The sequence below is a fragment of the Patagioenas fasciata genome, chromosome 3 (assembly GCF_037038585.1).
Source record: "Patagioenas fasciata isolate bPatFas1 chromosome 3, bPatFas1.hap1, whole genome shotgun sequence".
NCBI lineage: Eukaryota > Metazoa > Chordata > Aves > Columbiformes > Columbidae > Patagioenas > Patagioenas fasciata.
This window is the reverse complement of record NC_092522.1, coordinates 51,532,369-51,548,729: the sequence shown is the minus strand read 5'-3', so window position 1 is coordinate 51,548,729 and position 16,361 is coordinate 51,532,369. Positions and strand designations below refer to the sequence as shown.

The following is a 16,361-nucleotide window of genomic DNA, read 5'->3' as shown; positions in this document are numbered from 1 at the left end:
TGGAAAATGCTGACTTCAAATCTTGTGCTATTTTCTTGCTAGTCAGTCTCCATGTATTCATAATATCTTGTTCAAATCAATTTGTGTCCATTCAAAAGGATTTAACTTCTCGTTAGAAAACACCTTTTGATATTAGCATTGCTTCAAAAATTGTCTTTATTTTCCATCATAAATAGAGAAGACCTGATGGGATGCATCCAAAGATGCTGGGAGTTGGTTGCCATCATTGCAAAGCCACTCTTTCATCTTTGAAGGGTCATAAAGATCAGAGGTACTGAAAAACTGGAAAAGGGCAAATAGCACACCCATCTACAGAAAAGACAAAGTAGAAGATCCAGAAAATACAGACCAGTTGGCATTAATTCAGGCCCTGGGAGCATTGTAGAACAAGTCTTGTAGAAGTTATTTCGCAGCACATGGAAAGACAGGAAAATTATTAAGAAAAGATACCACGGTTTTACTAAGAATAAATCATGTTTGACCAACCTGACTGGTTTCCATGATGAAACAACTTGCATAATTAATGAGGGGAGAGCTCTGGGCATAGTATCATCTGTGTTATTCTAGCAAAGCATTGTCACAATCTCCCAGAACATCCTTGTTGATATGATGTGATCTGGATTTGTGGAGCACAAGATGGGTGGAAAACTGGCTAAACTGACAGGCTGAAAGGGTTATGGTTAATGGCTTAAAGTTGAACTTGGCAACTGGTCATGAGTTGAGTTTCTCAAGGTCAGTATTGGGTCTGATACTACTCTGTAACTGTATGAACAATCTGAGTGACAGGATTGTCACTCACCAAGTTTGTGGGTGTTATTAAACTTGGAGAACAGCAAATAAGCCAGAAAGAAGAGCCACTGTTCAGAGAGACTTGTGCAACAAGAGTCCGGTGTCTGAGTCCGGTGTCTGAGTCCGGTGTCTGAGTCCGGTGTCTGAGTCCGGTGTCTGAGTCCGGTGTCTGAGTCCGGTGTCTGAGTCCGGTGTCTGAGTCCGGTGTCTGAGTCCGGTGTCTGAGTCCGGTGTCTGAGTCCGTTCTGGTAAAAATGTTTTAGGAAGCATTTATTTGCCAAGAGGGTGGTCAAACACTGGAATAGGCTTCCTTAGAGAAGTGGTCAGTGCCCCAGGCCTCTCAGTGTTTGAGGCATTTGGACAATGCGCTTACTAAGATGCTTTAACTTTCGGTCAGCCCTGAAGTAGTCAGTCAGTTGGAGTAAATGATCATTGTAGGTCCCTTCCAAGTGAAGTGTTCTATTCCAAAACAACTAAATATGAAAAGAATTACTGGATACTCAGGGTTGGAATTACATGGTCATGAGAAAAACAGACTCAGGGTGGATCTTATCGATGTATGTAAATACCTGATTGGAGGAACTTCTTTACTGTGAGAGTGATTGAACACAGGAACAGATTGGCCGGAGGGGATGTGGAGTCTCTGCCCCTGACTGGACAAGATTTTGAGCAAATTGGTCTCGTTGACCCTAGTTTGAGCAGGGGAGCTGGACCAGATGATCTCCAGAGACCCTTCAGACCTGTAATTCTGTGAAACTAGTTTTTTTCAAATCTTAAGAAAACTAAAGGATTGTATTCCTATCTGCATAAATCAGCTTTTAAATATAGATAGATGAAAGGGAAAGTGAATGTGTTGCAGGGTTAACAAGTGCAGTGATTTGCATTGTAGAGCTTCTAGTGTGAAACTTCTAGTACCTTTGGGTGCATTTGTTATTCATTCAGCAGAAAACAAAGTTCAGAGATGTGAGCTGTAGAAAAAAAGAAGAAAAAAGGCACAAAATTGTGCCAAACTGAATTCCAGATGTTGTGTTTTGTAGCAGGGCCATCTTTTAAATCCTTTCAGTGAAATTACAGTAAAATACAACTCTGTTCTACTCTGTGCTCTCTTGTTAAAGTGCCTGGGCATTTGAAGTAGCTTTTCCAGAACTGTTTTATTAAGGTTGCTGAAGATTTAACTGTTCCTTGTTGAATTGCTACTGTTCTAATTGTGATATTATTTTCTCATAAAAGAACATAACTTTTTTGTGAACTTTTTATAGCCTATCAGAAGTTCTTGAGGCCTCTGGTGTTAATAATTCTGGAGTTCATTTTGTGTGTATGAAGATTATTAAATGTCTGTATTTCTGCCTTTCAGTAAGATCACTTGCTATAAAGAAGATTATCTTGTGCTGTAGTTGCATATTTCAAAAATATAGAGCCATCTGTGAGCTGCATCTTGGCTTTATTTAGGTTTTTTTAAGCTTGTAAAATTCCTTCTGAAGAAAATACACATTCTAGTCTTACTGTTACTATACACAGGGTTTTTTCAACTTTGTACCTGCGTGCAGAAAATTTTTTAAGAGAGACATGCAGAATATGCTTAGATTTGTGATAGCTACAAGCACAGAGATCTTCTTATCACCAGCATTGACACTGATATTTTATTTCTATATGTATTTTATATGTGTATAGAATGTGTTGTGTAATTGAGTCATTTATCCACATACAGCGTTTTTATCACATTCTCTTTCTCAGATATATTCACAGTTTTGAGATTAACAAATTAGGAAATGCCATGCAGTGAGTTGCTCAAGTAAATGGAATTCTTCCTCTTTGTGGATGTAGTTTGTGAATCTTTAGACTTCCTCTGGGATATTCTGCTCTGATTTTGTGAACTGTAAGGGCAGTAATCATGGAGTGAAGTAACTGCTATGTTAGTTACAAAAAAAATCTTCACTGAACAGTTCCAGGTTCTTGTTACTGTACAACCAGTCCACCTCTGTGCTGAATGTCCTTGTCTGTTCTTTTGTGTGTGTGTTCATCACTGCTGTTAAAAGGTAAACAATAAGGCAAATAGGAGTGCATTCCAGTCACTCCCTGAATAGGTTTAAGATGGAAAAATTAGAACTTGGCTGCTGTATTTTTTCATCTCTAGTCTCTAGAAAAAAATAATTGAAATCTGAGAGCATAATTCCAGTTTACTTTTTCAGATATGATTGTTCTGAGTGAAATGTGATTCTGTGAAATAAAAGATGATGACTATTTAGGTAAGGATTGCAGTCATACATCCCCATTAGATAACTCACTTTAATTAGCATGAACAAGCATATAATAGAAAATAAGATAATTTTTTGGCCCCGCATACTCTTCAGGAGTTCTTAAAAGTGTATTTGATTGGAAATGAGAAAAGTGGCATGTAAATGGTGTTAATGGAATGCAGACATTTACCTGATTCCTAATTTTGACATGCCTTACAAGATTTACAGGTAGCTATTATGCTGGCTAAAACAACCACACAAGGACAGACCATTTTTTTCTTTTTTATGAAATTTATCGTAGACAATTAATCTAGGAGAATATAGAAGTATCTGGAGAATGTAGTATTGTTTTAAATGCAATTCTGAAGTGTAACATTACCTGACACTATACTTGGAGAGAAGGCAACTCCTAAACAATATTTTATGGCCTTGCTAGACATATTCTAGCTACACTTTCTGACTGGTTTAGCTCAGAGAATTTCCTTACCACAGAGAGGATTTTTCTATAAAAGCAATAGTCCAAAGACAATATATACTTAAAAAGTATCCAGTAACAAAGCAAGTTAGCTGTCTGCTGTCATATCGGAAGCACAGGGAGTTATTTTGACTTGAATTTCCAATTTGCAAAGCTTAATTAGAGAGTATTTCCTGTGTGTGCTTAGAGAAGGCACAAAATGGCATGTTAATTGAAAGAAACTCATTAAGGTAGCTAAAGTAATTGACTTGCTCCATCTGTACCTGGAGAGCTATTTTACAGGTAAAACTAAATAAACTTTTTTTTTTAAGTAGTCTTTCCTCTTCCTACTTCATGTACTCTCATTTCTCTCTTACAGCCAATTTCCAAAATTCTGTAAACCGTCTTGCACTAATACTTATCGATTCTCATCTCTTGTACCACTTTCTCTCCTATTGGAGAAAAGGAAATAAATCATCAGCTGAAATCTGTCACTGGTTTACCAGCCAGTTTGTTGAAACATTTCTTTGCCTTATTACTGTTCCTATAATGACAGACTAAAAATTCCTCTGAAGTTGTCACTATGGTTTTATTTTTATAATGCAGCGTATTATTTGTTCTTCTGTGGAAGTAATTAAGTTCTCAGTGAAGAAGATACACTTTTGACAGTGTGGAGGTAGTGAGAAAGCAGTTAATCTTAAATTTATAGCAACAAAAACAGGAAATGCCACAATTTACACACCGAGTGCTCCTCATAAAAAGAGCCTGCTCTCATGTTTGAAATGTAACTGAACTGGCAGAAATCTACGTACATATTGCCCTGCTGTACCTGCTGTTCCTTAACTTTCAGTTCATTAGAACTTCCTTTTGCTGAGTTCTTTTTAATAATAAAGCATTTTCTAGATGGCATAACTGAATTCTCTGTTGGTTTAAGTTTTTGCCACTTAAAAAAAAAAATCAAAAGTAACCTTAATTTTTTGTTTGAATGTGCTAAAATTTAATTTTAGATCTTTTGTCATTGGCCTTTGAAGTTATCTTGTGGATTTTTACTATAGGAGGTAGCTGAATAAAGGCCTTCAGCGTCCTGTTTCTGCTTTGTGGCATAACTAAAATTTCTCAGAGGAATGAGGGTTATATAATCATATGACATTCCTTTCTTTATCAAAGTTCCCTGGCAAAGTAGAAAGCTACCTATTGTGTTATGGGTGGTTAAAAATGGCTATTGCATGCAGATGATGTTAAGCTTTCAGCTATTTCCTAAAAATAGGTGTCTGACTACAGAGAAGAGGCACGCATAATGGTTTTGCTTAGGAGAGGAATGAAATACGTGCTTAAGCTTTTGTAGACACCAGAAAAAATAAATTTTCTGTTTGTGGCGGTAGCAAATTCGACGAATCCAGACGCCGGCATAAGCTCTTTGATCGAACGGGCGGGCCGGGCGAGAGTAAGGAGTCTAATTCAATGTGAATTTACCATCCGTACTCTTTAATGAACTCTTAAACAACACTGAATATCAATGTCCCCGAGACCACGTTTTTCCAAGCCTTATATACTCTATACCAAAAGGCCATGCGGCAAGTGCAGGCTACAATTGGTTACACTCACAGTCACTCATGCCCCCCCACTATGGTGATTGGCTGCAGGGCACTGTTCACAGACTGTTCATGCGCAGCGGCAACGCCCCTCCTGCAGCCTGGGTCGAGAGCAGAGCGGCTTCTGTTTACTTTCCTTTTGTCTCTGGTGTCTCAGGGAAATCCTTCCGTGTAGCACAGCCGGATCAAGCCCTGGCTTGTTCACAGCACACAGCCAGTAACTCTCCACAATTCCTCCTTTTTTTTTTTTTTTTGGACAAGCCAGGATTGATTAGCTGTGTGTTCTAATCCTTTTTTGATATGTGATAAAAAACAACTTATACATAACATATAAATAACAACAACAATCAACATAAACAGTGCACTTTGCAATAAACCTGAGGTATTCCATTGCCGTTTAAATATCGCAATGGATTGATTAAACAAATTCCAAGAACTTTGGTTTAAAGATACTCAACTTATAACAAACGATGTGCTGGGTGTTGATAAACTTACTCAAGAGGTAGTGGTGTTTAAAGATCTACTTATATAACTATAGTACGCATACATGTCACAGCTAAATCAATGCAAAGGTTACACCTCACTCTGCGACCTCCAAAGGTTCTGCTGCAGGGAGTTGACTTGGTTGAGTTTGTTTCAACTCCGGCTTTACTGCTCGGCTTGGAACCCACAATGGACCTTGATCTGTGGAGAGACACATATACCCTCTACCATTAAAAATAACAGGTACTGGTCCCTTCCACAATCCAGTGGTGGGATCACGATATCTCACCATGAATTCCGGTAAAGTGTTTTTCCTTCCTAGTCTGATCTGATAATGATGAATGATCACAGGAGGCTCCTCATGATCTCCAGTTAGACATAAATAATTCAAGGTAAACAACACCTTTGCTAAACGCTGTTGACAATCTAACTCTTCCTGCTTCTGTTTGCTCAAATACCCTTTAATCATTTGATGTGCTCTCTCGATGATTCCTTGGCCTGTTGGGGAATGAGGTATACCTGTAACGTGTTTCACTCCCCATTTCATTAGAAAAGTTCTAACTTTCTGGCTAACATAGGCAGGGCCATTGTCTGTCTTAATCTTTTCTGGGACACCCATTACAGCAAAACAAGCTGTAAGATGTTTACATACATGTAGTGCTTTTTCTCCTGGTAAAGCAGTAGCCCATATCATTTTTGAAAAAGTATCAATTGTGACATGCACATATTTAAGTCTTCCAAATTCTGGCACATGTGTCACATCCATTTGCCATACTTCTAAGGCTTTTAAACCTCGAGGATTGACACCGATTCCTATACCTAACATCTGGCTTCCACACTGAGGACATGCCTGTACAATACTTCTTGCTTCATTTAAAGTTAAATCAAATTGTCTTTGGAGACCTCTGGCATTCTGATGAAAGCTCTCATGACTTTGTCTCGCTTGTTGGAATTTATCTGTTGGAGGCATGTGCTGTACTGAACTTACTAAACTATCTGCAATTTGATTTCCTTCACCTAGACCAAGATTCCATTGATGACTGCGGATGTGAATCACACAACAGGGTTCTTTTCTTTGATTTAAAATAGCTCTCAATTGTACAAACAATTTTCCTAATCGAGGATTATTCGATTGTCTTAACAGGGCATTTTCCATTCTGGGTATTACACCTGCTACATACAAAGAATCTGTGACAACATTTAAAGCAAATTTCAGCCAATTATTTAAGGCCCATATTACTGCCGTGAGCTCTAAAGTCTGCAATGAATCCTCTTTTGAACCTTCAATTAAATGCTGTTTCCATTGACTATTCTCTTGCCAGACACATGCTGCCTGGTGTCTTTGTTTTCCCGCATCTGTATATACTGTAAGGCCTTCAACAGGTTTTGCTTTTACTTTGCTTCTCTCTAACCACTGATTTGTTCTAAGGAATTGCCATAGTTTACCTTTTGGTTGTCGTGAATGTACCTTGCCTATAAATCCTAATAATGCATTCTGTATAGGCATCGAATGTCTCAGCCACCATTCTAAATCGGCTCCATTTATCGGAATACTGATATCATCTGGTTCCTGACCGCTAATTTCTAATATTCGAGATCTTCCTTTTCGAATCAATTCTCCAATTGCTTCTGGTCTCGTTTGAATACTGAATTTTGGCTGGACACTGAGAAAAATCCACTCTAATAATCGCAAATCATTTTCTGTTTTCAATCTGACAGTGGCACAAAAGGAAGAATCTGTAGCAACATCTATGGGGAATTCCCCGTTTTTGTTTTGCCACTGGCAGATGATTGCACACGGATGTTCTAGATTGCTAATAAGGAGGGAAATTGGTCGATCAGAAAGTCTTCGGCTAGACCAATTTGTCTGTACTTTTTGTATAATATCAGAAAGACATTTGAGATGCACGGACTCTAAGCTTATTTTCTTAGCTGGATCACCTCCTTTTAGAAGTGAAGTAAGAGGTGCTATATCATTGTTAGTAATGCCTACGCAATTTCTAATCCATTGTATGTCCCCTAACAATTTTTGGACATCATTTAATGTTTGTAAATCAGTATGTAATTCAATTTTTTGTGGACGAATCTGTGCATCACAAATGGACCAACCAAGGTATTTCCAAGGTGCAGACTTTTGCACTTTCTCTGGAGCTATAACCAACCCCTTTTCTTTGAGTTTGATTGTAATTTGGACTATGGAACTTTCTGTGAACTCAGCTTGTTGACAGAACAGAATATCATCCATATAATGATAAATAATTGTTTGTTTCCATGATGCACGAATAGGTTGAAGTGCCCATGCAACATACATTTGGCACAGTGTAGGAGAATTTTTCATACCTTGCGGTAGCACTACCCACTCATACCTTTTAGCTGGTTCCGCTTTGTTTACTGAAGGCAGTGTAAATGCAAAACGCTGTGTATCTTGTTCATGTAAAGGAATGGTAAAGAAACAATCCTTTAAATCTATAATTAGAATATGCCAATTTTCTGGTAACATTACAGGTGATGGTAATCCAGGTTGTAAAGCACCCATGGCTTGCATTTGATCATTTACCTTTCGCAAGTCATGTAATAATCGCCACTTTCCACTCTTTTTTGGTATTACAAAAATTGGGGTATTCCATGGACTAGTAGAAGGCTTGATATGGCCTGCAACTAATTGCTCTTCTACTAATTCACGTGCCTTTTGCAGTCGCTCTTCTGTTAATGGCCACTGGTCAACCCAAACTGGGCTATCTGTTAACCAGGTCAATGGAGGGTTGGGCAACTGCTTTCCAGTGACCACTAAGGAAAAGGTGAAGTAGTTAACACAGCACCAAGTTGCCCCAAGACGTCACGGCCAATAAGCGCCTCAAGGCTGCTTGGCAATTCCATTACATACACCCTAAGGGTAACACATTGACCTTCAGGGAAACTAATCGAAATGGGATCAACACTTATATTTGGAGTAGTTTGACCCCCTACTCCAGCTACAGTGGAAGAGATTGATTTTTGAAGTTTCCAATTTCGTGGCCATTTGAATTGACTAATGATGGAGACATCAGCTCCAGTATCAAGCATTGCATTTACCTCTACAACAACAGTAGAATCAGACTGAAATAGTTGCACACGTAACATGGGACGCTGAGTCATTGATGAGGTGAAGCGAACTGCAGGACCTGTCGATCCAAATCCTTTATCATGCCTTTGTGTTGAGGATGCTGGAGGAACTCCTGGAAGCATTGGTAGGCAGTTTTCCAGTGCTACTACCTGAGCTATTCTACTCCCAGAAGGAATAAAAATTGGCGGATGCAGAGTGTAGGCCAGGATTTGAACAGTTCCTGTGAAATCTGCATCAATTATACCTGGTATTACTAGAAGACCTTTGATACTAGCAGAAGAATGGCCAATCAATAGGCCTCCAATGAGACTATCTTGTCTAAATAAAGGTCCTTTAGCATTCGTTGGTATTCTATGAATTGCAGTATTGGTCAATGTTATATCTACTGCTGTCTCCACATCAACTCCGAGGCTTCCTGCGGTGCTTGGCTTGTTGAGGTGAAAGAAGCCTGGTTCACAGTTGGTCGCTGATTGGGATACAGGTTCGGAGATGTTCTTTGTGTCTGGTAGCTGCTGAACGTATACCATAGCTTGTGGTTGTTTGTTTTGCTTGCTGCAAAATTTTCCAATCGTGTGGTTCCCATACCGTTGTCTGAGTGTTCATATTTTGAATTACCGGTAGGGCTAATTTTGCTGGAGACCAATCACCTTCTAGAATGGCATCTTTGATGACCCCTGACCATCTGCTACGTCGGGGCTGCGGCTGGTCAATAGAATCTATAGGCACCTTTGATTGCATTGTTTGTGAAGGGCAAGCTGGTTTTTGAAACTCAATTTGTTCCTTATTATTCTCTACATTTGACACTCTTAAGTTATTCAAGCTTGTTGGTAATGACTTGCAGTAACTGCTCTACTGCTTGGGGTGAGCCCAATGATGTAGGAGGAGGCTCACAAAAAACTTCCGCGGGTGCTTGCGGAGGCAAAGTTTGAGGCGGCCCCGGCCCCGGCGCCGGCGCCGGCCCGGCCTCCACGCTTTTCTCGGAGGGTGGGGGGGCGTCCGGCTCGGGGCAGGGCAGAGGCGGAGCGGTAGGAGGAGGGCGGCACTCAGGGCCTCCCACATCCGGACAGTCGACTAGTTGCACTTCCGCCTTCTTGGCACATTGCCCCAGAGACTCGGAGGGGGAAACTTCCGGTTCTTTGTTTACGAGCCGCGCAGTTTCCAATCCGCGTTGCAGATCGGATTGTGAAAGTATTGGCTGAGCCGGGACCCCGCGACCACCCCGAACGGCAGGCAGACCCCACAGAGTAGCCCACAGGCCCCTCTTTTCTTTTGGACGACAAGTTTTATCAGTCCAGGTTTGTTCTGGGACAAGCGCCTCTGCGGCTCTTAGGGCGGCACGTTGTTCCGATTTCATAACTTCTAATGATTCTAATACGGTTTTCCACAATTCTCTCACAGCTTTAATTTCTTTCTCTTCTTCCCCTCTGATAGTTTTGTCCCACATAGTGTCCCCCACTGATCTCCATTCCGTTGGGGAAAACAAAAGTGGAACTTCCCCAAAGTGTCCCCACTTCTGAGCTAAAAAAATCAATGTGATTAGCTTTTCCTGTGACGATTCAATACCTCTCTTAGAGAGAATAGTCGTCAGCAGTGCCGCGGCTGTTTCAATATCCATTATCTTATCAGCGCGGTCTTAACGTAGGATGCGAGTGGCCAGCTCGACTGGTGCCCGTCTTTTGATACCGGACTAAGCACACTATCCCACACCCCGGCTTGGCTCCGTTTTTATGAACGCTGCTCACCGCAGTAATTTCGATCCGGAGCGATATGCTTTGCTAACGATCCATCTTTCTGCTACCATATGTAGATCCGAAGCGTTATGCTCTGCTAACGAACCATCCTCTGCTACCAAATGTGGCGGTAGCAAATTCGACGAATCCAGACGCCGGCATAAGCTCTTTGATCGAACGGGCGGGCCGGGCGAGAGTAAGGAGTCTAATTCAATGTGAATTTACCATCCGTACTCTTTAATGAACTCTTAAACAACACTGAATATCAATGTCCCCGAGACCACGTTTTTCCAAGCCTTATATACTCTATACCAAAAGGCCATGCGGCAAGTGCAGGCTACAATTGGTTACACTCACAGTCACTCATGCCCCCCCACTATGGTGATTGGCTGCAGGGCACTGTTCACAGACTGTTCATGCGCAGCGGCAACGCCCCTCCTGCAGCCTGGGTCGAGAGCAGAGCGGCTTCTGTTTACTTTCCTTTTGTCTCTGGTGTCTCAGGGAAATCCTTCCGTGTAGCACAGCCGGATCAAGCCCTGGCTTGTTCACAGCACACAGCCAGTAACTCTCCACATCTGTTCATTTGTGTCCTCTGTGAATTCTCTGATAGGTGCTGATAAGAAAGAGCACTGCAGTCAGTGTGAGGATGTAGTTCTGGGGCTGTTCCTTAGCACAGCAACAGCCAGGTGAGGGTAGGGGCTTTTACCTCCTTTTCTCCCTTACCAGAAGAAAGGACTAATAAGTTGACCAAGTTCTCATCAGTTTTGAGGGCATTAAAGATAGCAAAGTACATTTGTTGTAACCACGCTGGTGTTTCAGGTGAAACTTCATTCACTTTCTTTCCTGTGTTCATGAATAATTTGTTACTGGAATCGTGTCAGTGGCAGGTGGCAAACTGATCCTATTGCACTGCTACGCAGCACAGAAGAGAATGTTTATTAATATCCCAGACTCCAGAGTTCAAGTCTCCATTTCGATCTGTTGTGTTACGGACAAATATAGCTTGAATAATTCTAGAGGAAAAGTAAAAAAGGATCATTTTGGGGCAGGATGCTGTGTCAGCATTTGGAACCAGTGTATTTGGAGAAGTCTGTCTTTTACAGTAGAATTAATATTACTCATGTGGATTGTTTGTTTCAATTTTTGTCTTCTTTCTTTAGATCTCAGGATACCCATGGACCAGAACTGATACTACCTGCCAGTATTGAATTCAGGGAAAGCTGTGAGTAAATTGTGAAGTTATAACACTAATCTGTTGACATGTTTTTCTATAGTGTAATACCTCAGTCAGTTTGAAAACTTAAGGATAGCTTAAGTAAACATTGAGAAGAACAATGACTGAACAGATGATAACTAATCCAGTAATACAATTTATTTTGTTGGGGAGGGTGAAGAGACACTTTGGGTATTGAGGCAGGTTCATGGATATCTAATTCTAATTGCATTTTGACTCTTTATCGTCACGTATTCAAATTGAACTGTGAAAAATTGTTAATCCCACCTCCTCGACCATACATTGAATTAATTCTCTTCTATACAGTTCTCTATGCCTGGGATAATATGTTGCATATTGGTCAAAATTCATTTTCTATACAGTCTGATTCATTGAAAATTTTATTTTTGGTTACTTTTATTCCCAGGTTTTTAAGGTCTTGGATCTGGTAGGAAAATAGCATACCAGGGATTGTCCAGACTTCAGATGTTTGAGACTAAATAGATATGTGAGCAAGCAAAGACAGATTTTTATTAGTAAAAAAAACCCTGTAATAAGGGAGCTTTGTAGGAATAGAATGGACAAGAGAGAACTTGCATTTTCCTGTTCCCTTGATGATGCAAATTTTCAGCAAAGAGATAGGAAATAGTCCAGAAATGTTTCCTGGTGACCAGATTTTCTGGCTTTATATAGAAGTATGTTGTTATTGTGCCTAAGTAACTGTAGTACATAATAAAGAATTTAGAGTTTAAATTCCTGTAAGTTACTTCCCTTTCCTCCCCACCACCTCTAAAAATAAATCCTTTATGTGTCAAGTTATGGAATTTAGTTTTCTTTCTGACTTTGACTTAATGACATGGTTTTTTTCCCCTCTTTCTCTACAGCTGAAGATGCCTTCTTATCTGCTATTATAAATTACACAAATAGCTCAACCGTTCATTTTAAGCTGTCACCTACGTATGTTTTGTATATGACGTGTCGGTATGTATTGTCAAGCCAGTACAGACCCGACATCACTCCCAGTGAGCGTACTCACAAAGTCATTGCAATAGTCAACAAGATGGTGAACATGATGGAAGGAGTTATACAGGTGAGTTTCTCTGCAAAAACATGTCAAGGGAATGAAATATATCTCATAGATTATCTAGTAACCTGCTTAGTAGTTTTCTTACTATTTAACAAACTGTTAGGGGTCAGACTAATACCTGCATATGAGGGTTTGCTTTTGTGTCAGTGGATGACGTGAGTGGTAAGAAACTCTCTCCTGAGCCACATGGGAGGTTAGAGAGGGGCTGTTGATCTGAAGATACGTTCTGTGACAAGAGGTTGCTCTTCTGTTCTTTAGAAGGTAAGATCTTTGCAAGCAATTCTGGCTGGAAGCTCATGTAAGACAAGTTTGATGTTCTTATTAAAGAATATCATATAGGTAGCAGTTGTTTGCACTGATTGCTGCTTTGAAGTGAACATGTTAAAAAGAAACACAACTTCTTAATTTCGATACTGTTTTTACAACTCTGTAACCACAAAAATGGTACTAAAACTGGACTTTTTTGAATCAAACTGACACTATTGCTGTATAAAGACAACTATAACTTCTTGAATGTTCCAACATCTTACATGTAGTCTATTGCTATTACATGTGCAACACTTCTACAGAAGCATAGGGGGAGTTCTTTTTTTGTGTAAGAATGGAGGATAAGATCCACTGGGTTGTCTGTGAAATTAGACCATACCTTGTATTGTGTAACTGTTGATAAAATGTAATGGTAATTTCCTGAAAAAGGAGCGCTAGTTCAGGTATCCTCACTAACTAATTAATGATTGTAACTGCTTTGTCTGCAGGTTTTTCTCAGAAGAAAAATGAAAATATATTTCTGTTTTTCTCAGAAGAAAAATGGAAATATATTTCCATATTTATTAAAACATACACCTTTCCGGTGAAATGTACTGTCATAGTGGCCCGCATAGAGCAAGGACTCTGCTGTGCTAGGCACTGTACCAGCAGAGCAAACGTATCAGGCCTGCTTTAGAGAATTTACACCTGTTAAACAACAGGTTGATAAAGGGAGAAGAGGAAAGTAAACATCAAGGAGAGTGGCATGGAAGTCACAGCAAACCAAAACTCTTCAGCTTTTGTTAAGGTTCTGGAAAGATTTAGTGGAGTTTGCAGCAGGGAGAATATTATAATTAGACAGTTATGTAAGCAGTTACAACAGACTCCCACCTTTCACAAGAAACAGTGGGATAAAAGCATTGAAGATACCTTATAGTAGGAAAACAAGAACTACCATTTCATGTACATTCTGAAGCTGAGGAGAGTTTGAAAGGTGGTTTGAATCTGAACTGAAGAACTAGTACATTGCTTTGAGTTTTGGTGCCATAGTAAATGGATATTTGATAAAATGGAAATGGTATCAAAAGTTAAGTATTCGGGTTCTGCTAAAGAAAAAGATCTGGCTATGGAAGAGTGAATTTGTTAAAGTTGGAGGGGAGACTGAGAGTAGTAGAGAATTTGAAATGCAAAGAGCCTGAACATAAGCAATTCAGTTGGGAGAAAGAAAAGTTAACAATGGAAGTGTAGAATTCAGCTGTAATCTGGAAGTTACAGGTCTCAGTCAAAGAAAGTCACTTGGTTTATGTAACTAATGTAAACTAGTAACAGTAACTTCAAAAAGACTTGAACTGACAGGGATGGGTGTAACGGGAAAGCAAAGATAAAGTTCTGCATTCCTTGTGTTGAACTAAAAAGGATAACTATCTAGCTGCTAGAAGATACTAGAGAGGTGGGCTTAAACATCAGTTTGATTTGAAAATAAATTAAAGCTAGAAAATAGATTACTCTGTGAAAACATTCATTGACAACACTAACAAGGGCTTCTGAAATCAAGCCCAACCTTGTGGTTGTTGCATGCAAATGTATTTTATGTTATTCTGCTGTGTTACAACACTGTTAAAACCAAGTATTCGTCTGGACCATCCTTTGTGAAAGTCCATTTCTATAGCCTTGCAACTGTATAGTTGCAATATAATCTCCAACTCAAAATTTAACGAAGACATCAACAAGGAAGCGGTAGCTACATTTCTGGTTTGTGAAAAATGTCATCTAGTTGCAAGAAATCAACACTAGGGAGTTGGAGGTTAAAGAGAATTGGGAGGAGGTTCTTCCAAATGCCATGCTGAAGGAGGTGGAGGAAAGGGAGAATATCACAAATTGGATGAAAGAGTAGACCTTCAGTTAATTCAAAGTTTAACGGACTGGAGAAAAAGAAATGCATTGATTCTAAAGCTTGGCCAGGAAAATGTCATTAGCAGCTTGGACCTGTGTTAGTGGAGTATAAGCAGTACTAGCTAAGCTAAGTTGAATTACTTCACCTGAGATGTAGAGTGAGTGGTTATGTTGATGGCGGTCACCGTTTAAACTACTACTAAGTTGCTGCATCAGAATAGCTTTTTTTGTGCATCTTGACTGTGAAGCATCCCTGTGCTGAAAGGGATCTGAGGATGTGACAGACGGAGAAGGCACGTGAAAGGCGTCCAGCATGGAAGGAGAGGGAAGGTGCACAAACTTCCCTGCTGCATTTTGGGAGTAAAATAAATTGTTTAGATCTTATTTTTGCCTGCCTGGATGGTAAGGAGTCTTGATAGCTTTCTGGAGTTACTCAAGAAGTATTTGGTAATAAATTAAATCTCTGACTTTCTGCAGTCTTTGCATGAGTGTATGCAAATATTACAAAAGACTTCATTCATATGAACAGATAAAATTGGAGAGATCTGTGAGAAGGCTCAGTGCTTTCAATAACAGTCTAGGAATAGAAACTTAGTTCATATAAAAAAGGCAATTGTTTTGAACCCTGATTTTTTTTTTTTTTTTTTTTTTTTCCAAATCATTCAGTGTCATTTCTGATCCTCTGCAAACTTTAACATTTGTTTGTAGAAGGAGCACGTCATTTCATTGTGTGCCAATGCATCTTCAGTCACTGCAGAATGCCTTGGCTGGAAAGGGAGAAGAAACAAAAAAGCAGGGGCAATTTAGGTTTTTGAGCTCTAACTAAAGTTACAATAGTAACAGCAAATGGCACCTCACATTTCTGCAGCTAAGCTCACTCTTGCAGGTGGGGGAGAGTGGTCTGAATAGAAAGCCAAAAAAACTCTGAGTAAGAGCTCAGTTTTAAATAGTCAGACAAACATACTTGGTGGGGCTTTTTTTGGGTGCTTAACTCAGCATAGCTTTTATGTGCCAACATTTAAGCAGCTTAGTGTGGTATTTCATTTAACTCTGTTTTGTTGTTTAAAATACCGTTTTTGTTCTTTATTTTCCTAGGTGTTTTATGTTTCTTGTTTGGTTTTGTTTGTTGCTGTGTTTTTGTTTTCTGGTGTGGATTTTCTGTCCCCCTTTGTGCATTGTCTTCATTGCAGCAGTGTGGGCGTGTAGCTCCCTGGATCTGTTACATGGATGGGTAGTTACCCTATTGCCCACAAAAAATTCTGCGGGGTTTCTCTGGTGCACTGAGCATGGAATAACCAACTAGTCGGGGATCTCAACTAGGACAGGGCATCCCTTGAATTAGTTGTGACATGTGGGCACTTCAGTTCTTAGCTGTTGTGCTACTAGTCCTATTAAAATAATTAATTTTTCAAAAGGGGCTCAGTTGCATCTTAGATACTGATTAATGCATCTGTGTATAAATGTGAACGTAAGTATTGTACCTTCATATTTAGTGTTTGATTTCTAAAACTATCATGATTGTTCACAAGTTTCT

General features: G+C 39.7%; 1 protein-coding gene across 24 annotated transcripts in view; it reads left to right on the top strand.

The window, feature by feature from the left end:
• Nucleotides 1-16,361, top strand: part of AFDN (afadin, adherens junction formation factor) — a 133,263-nt gene that overhangs the window by 61,568 nt on the left and 55,334 nt on the right. For all 24 annotated transcript variants that reach the window (XR_011738332.1, XM_071806348.1, XM_065834858.2 and 21 more), the window contains 2 exons: nt 11,549-11,610; nt 12,486-12,691. Coding sequence is in view for 23 of the 24 variants with exons in the window: in XM_071806348.1 (XP_071662449.1) it covers nt 11,549-11,610; nt 12,486-12,691 (268 nt within the window). In the remaining variant the exon portion in view is untranslated. The remainder of the gene's footprint in view (nt 1-11,548; nt 11,611-12,485; nt 12,692-16,361) is intronic.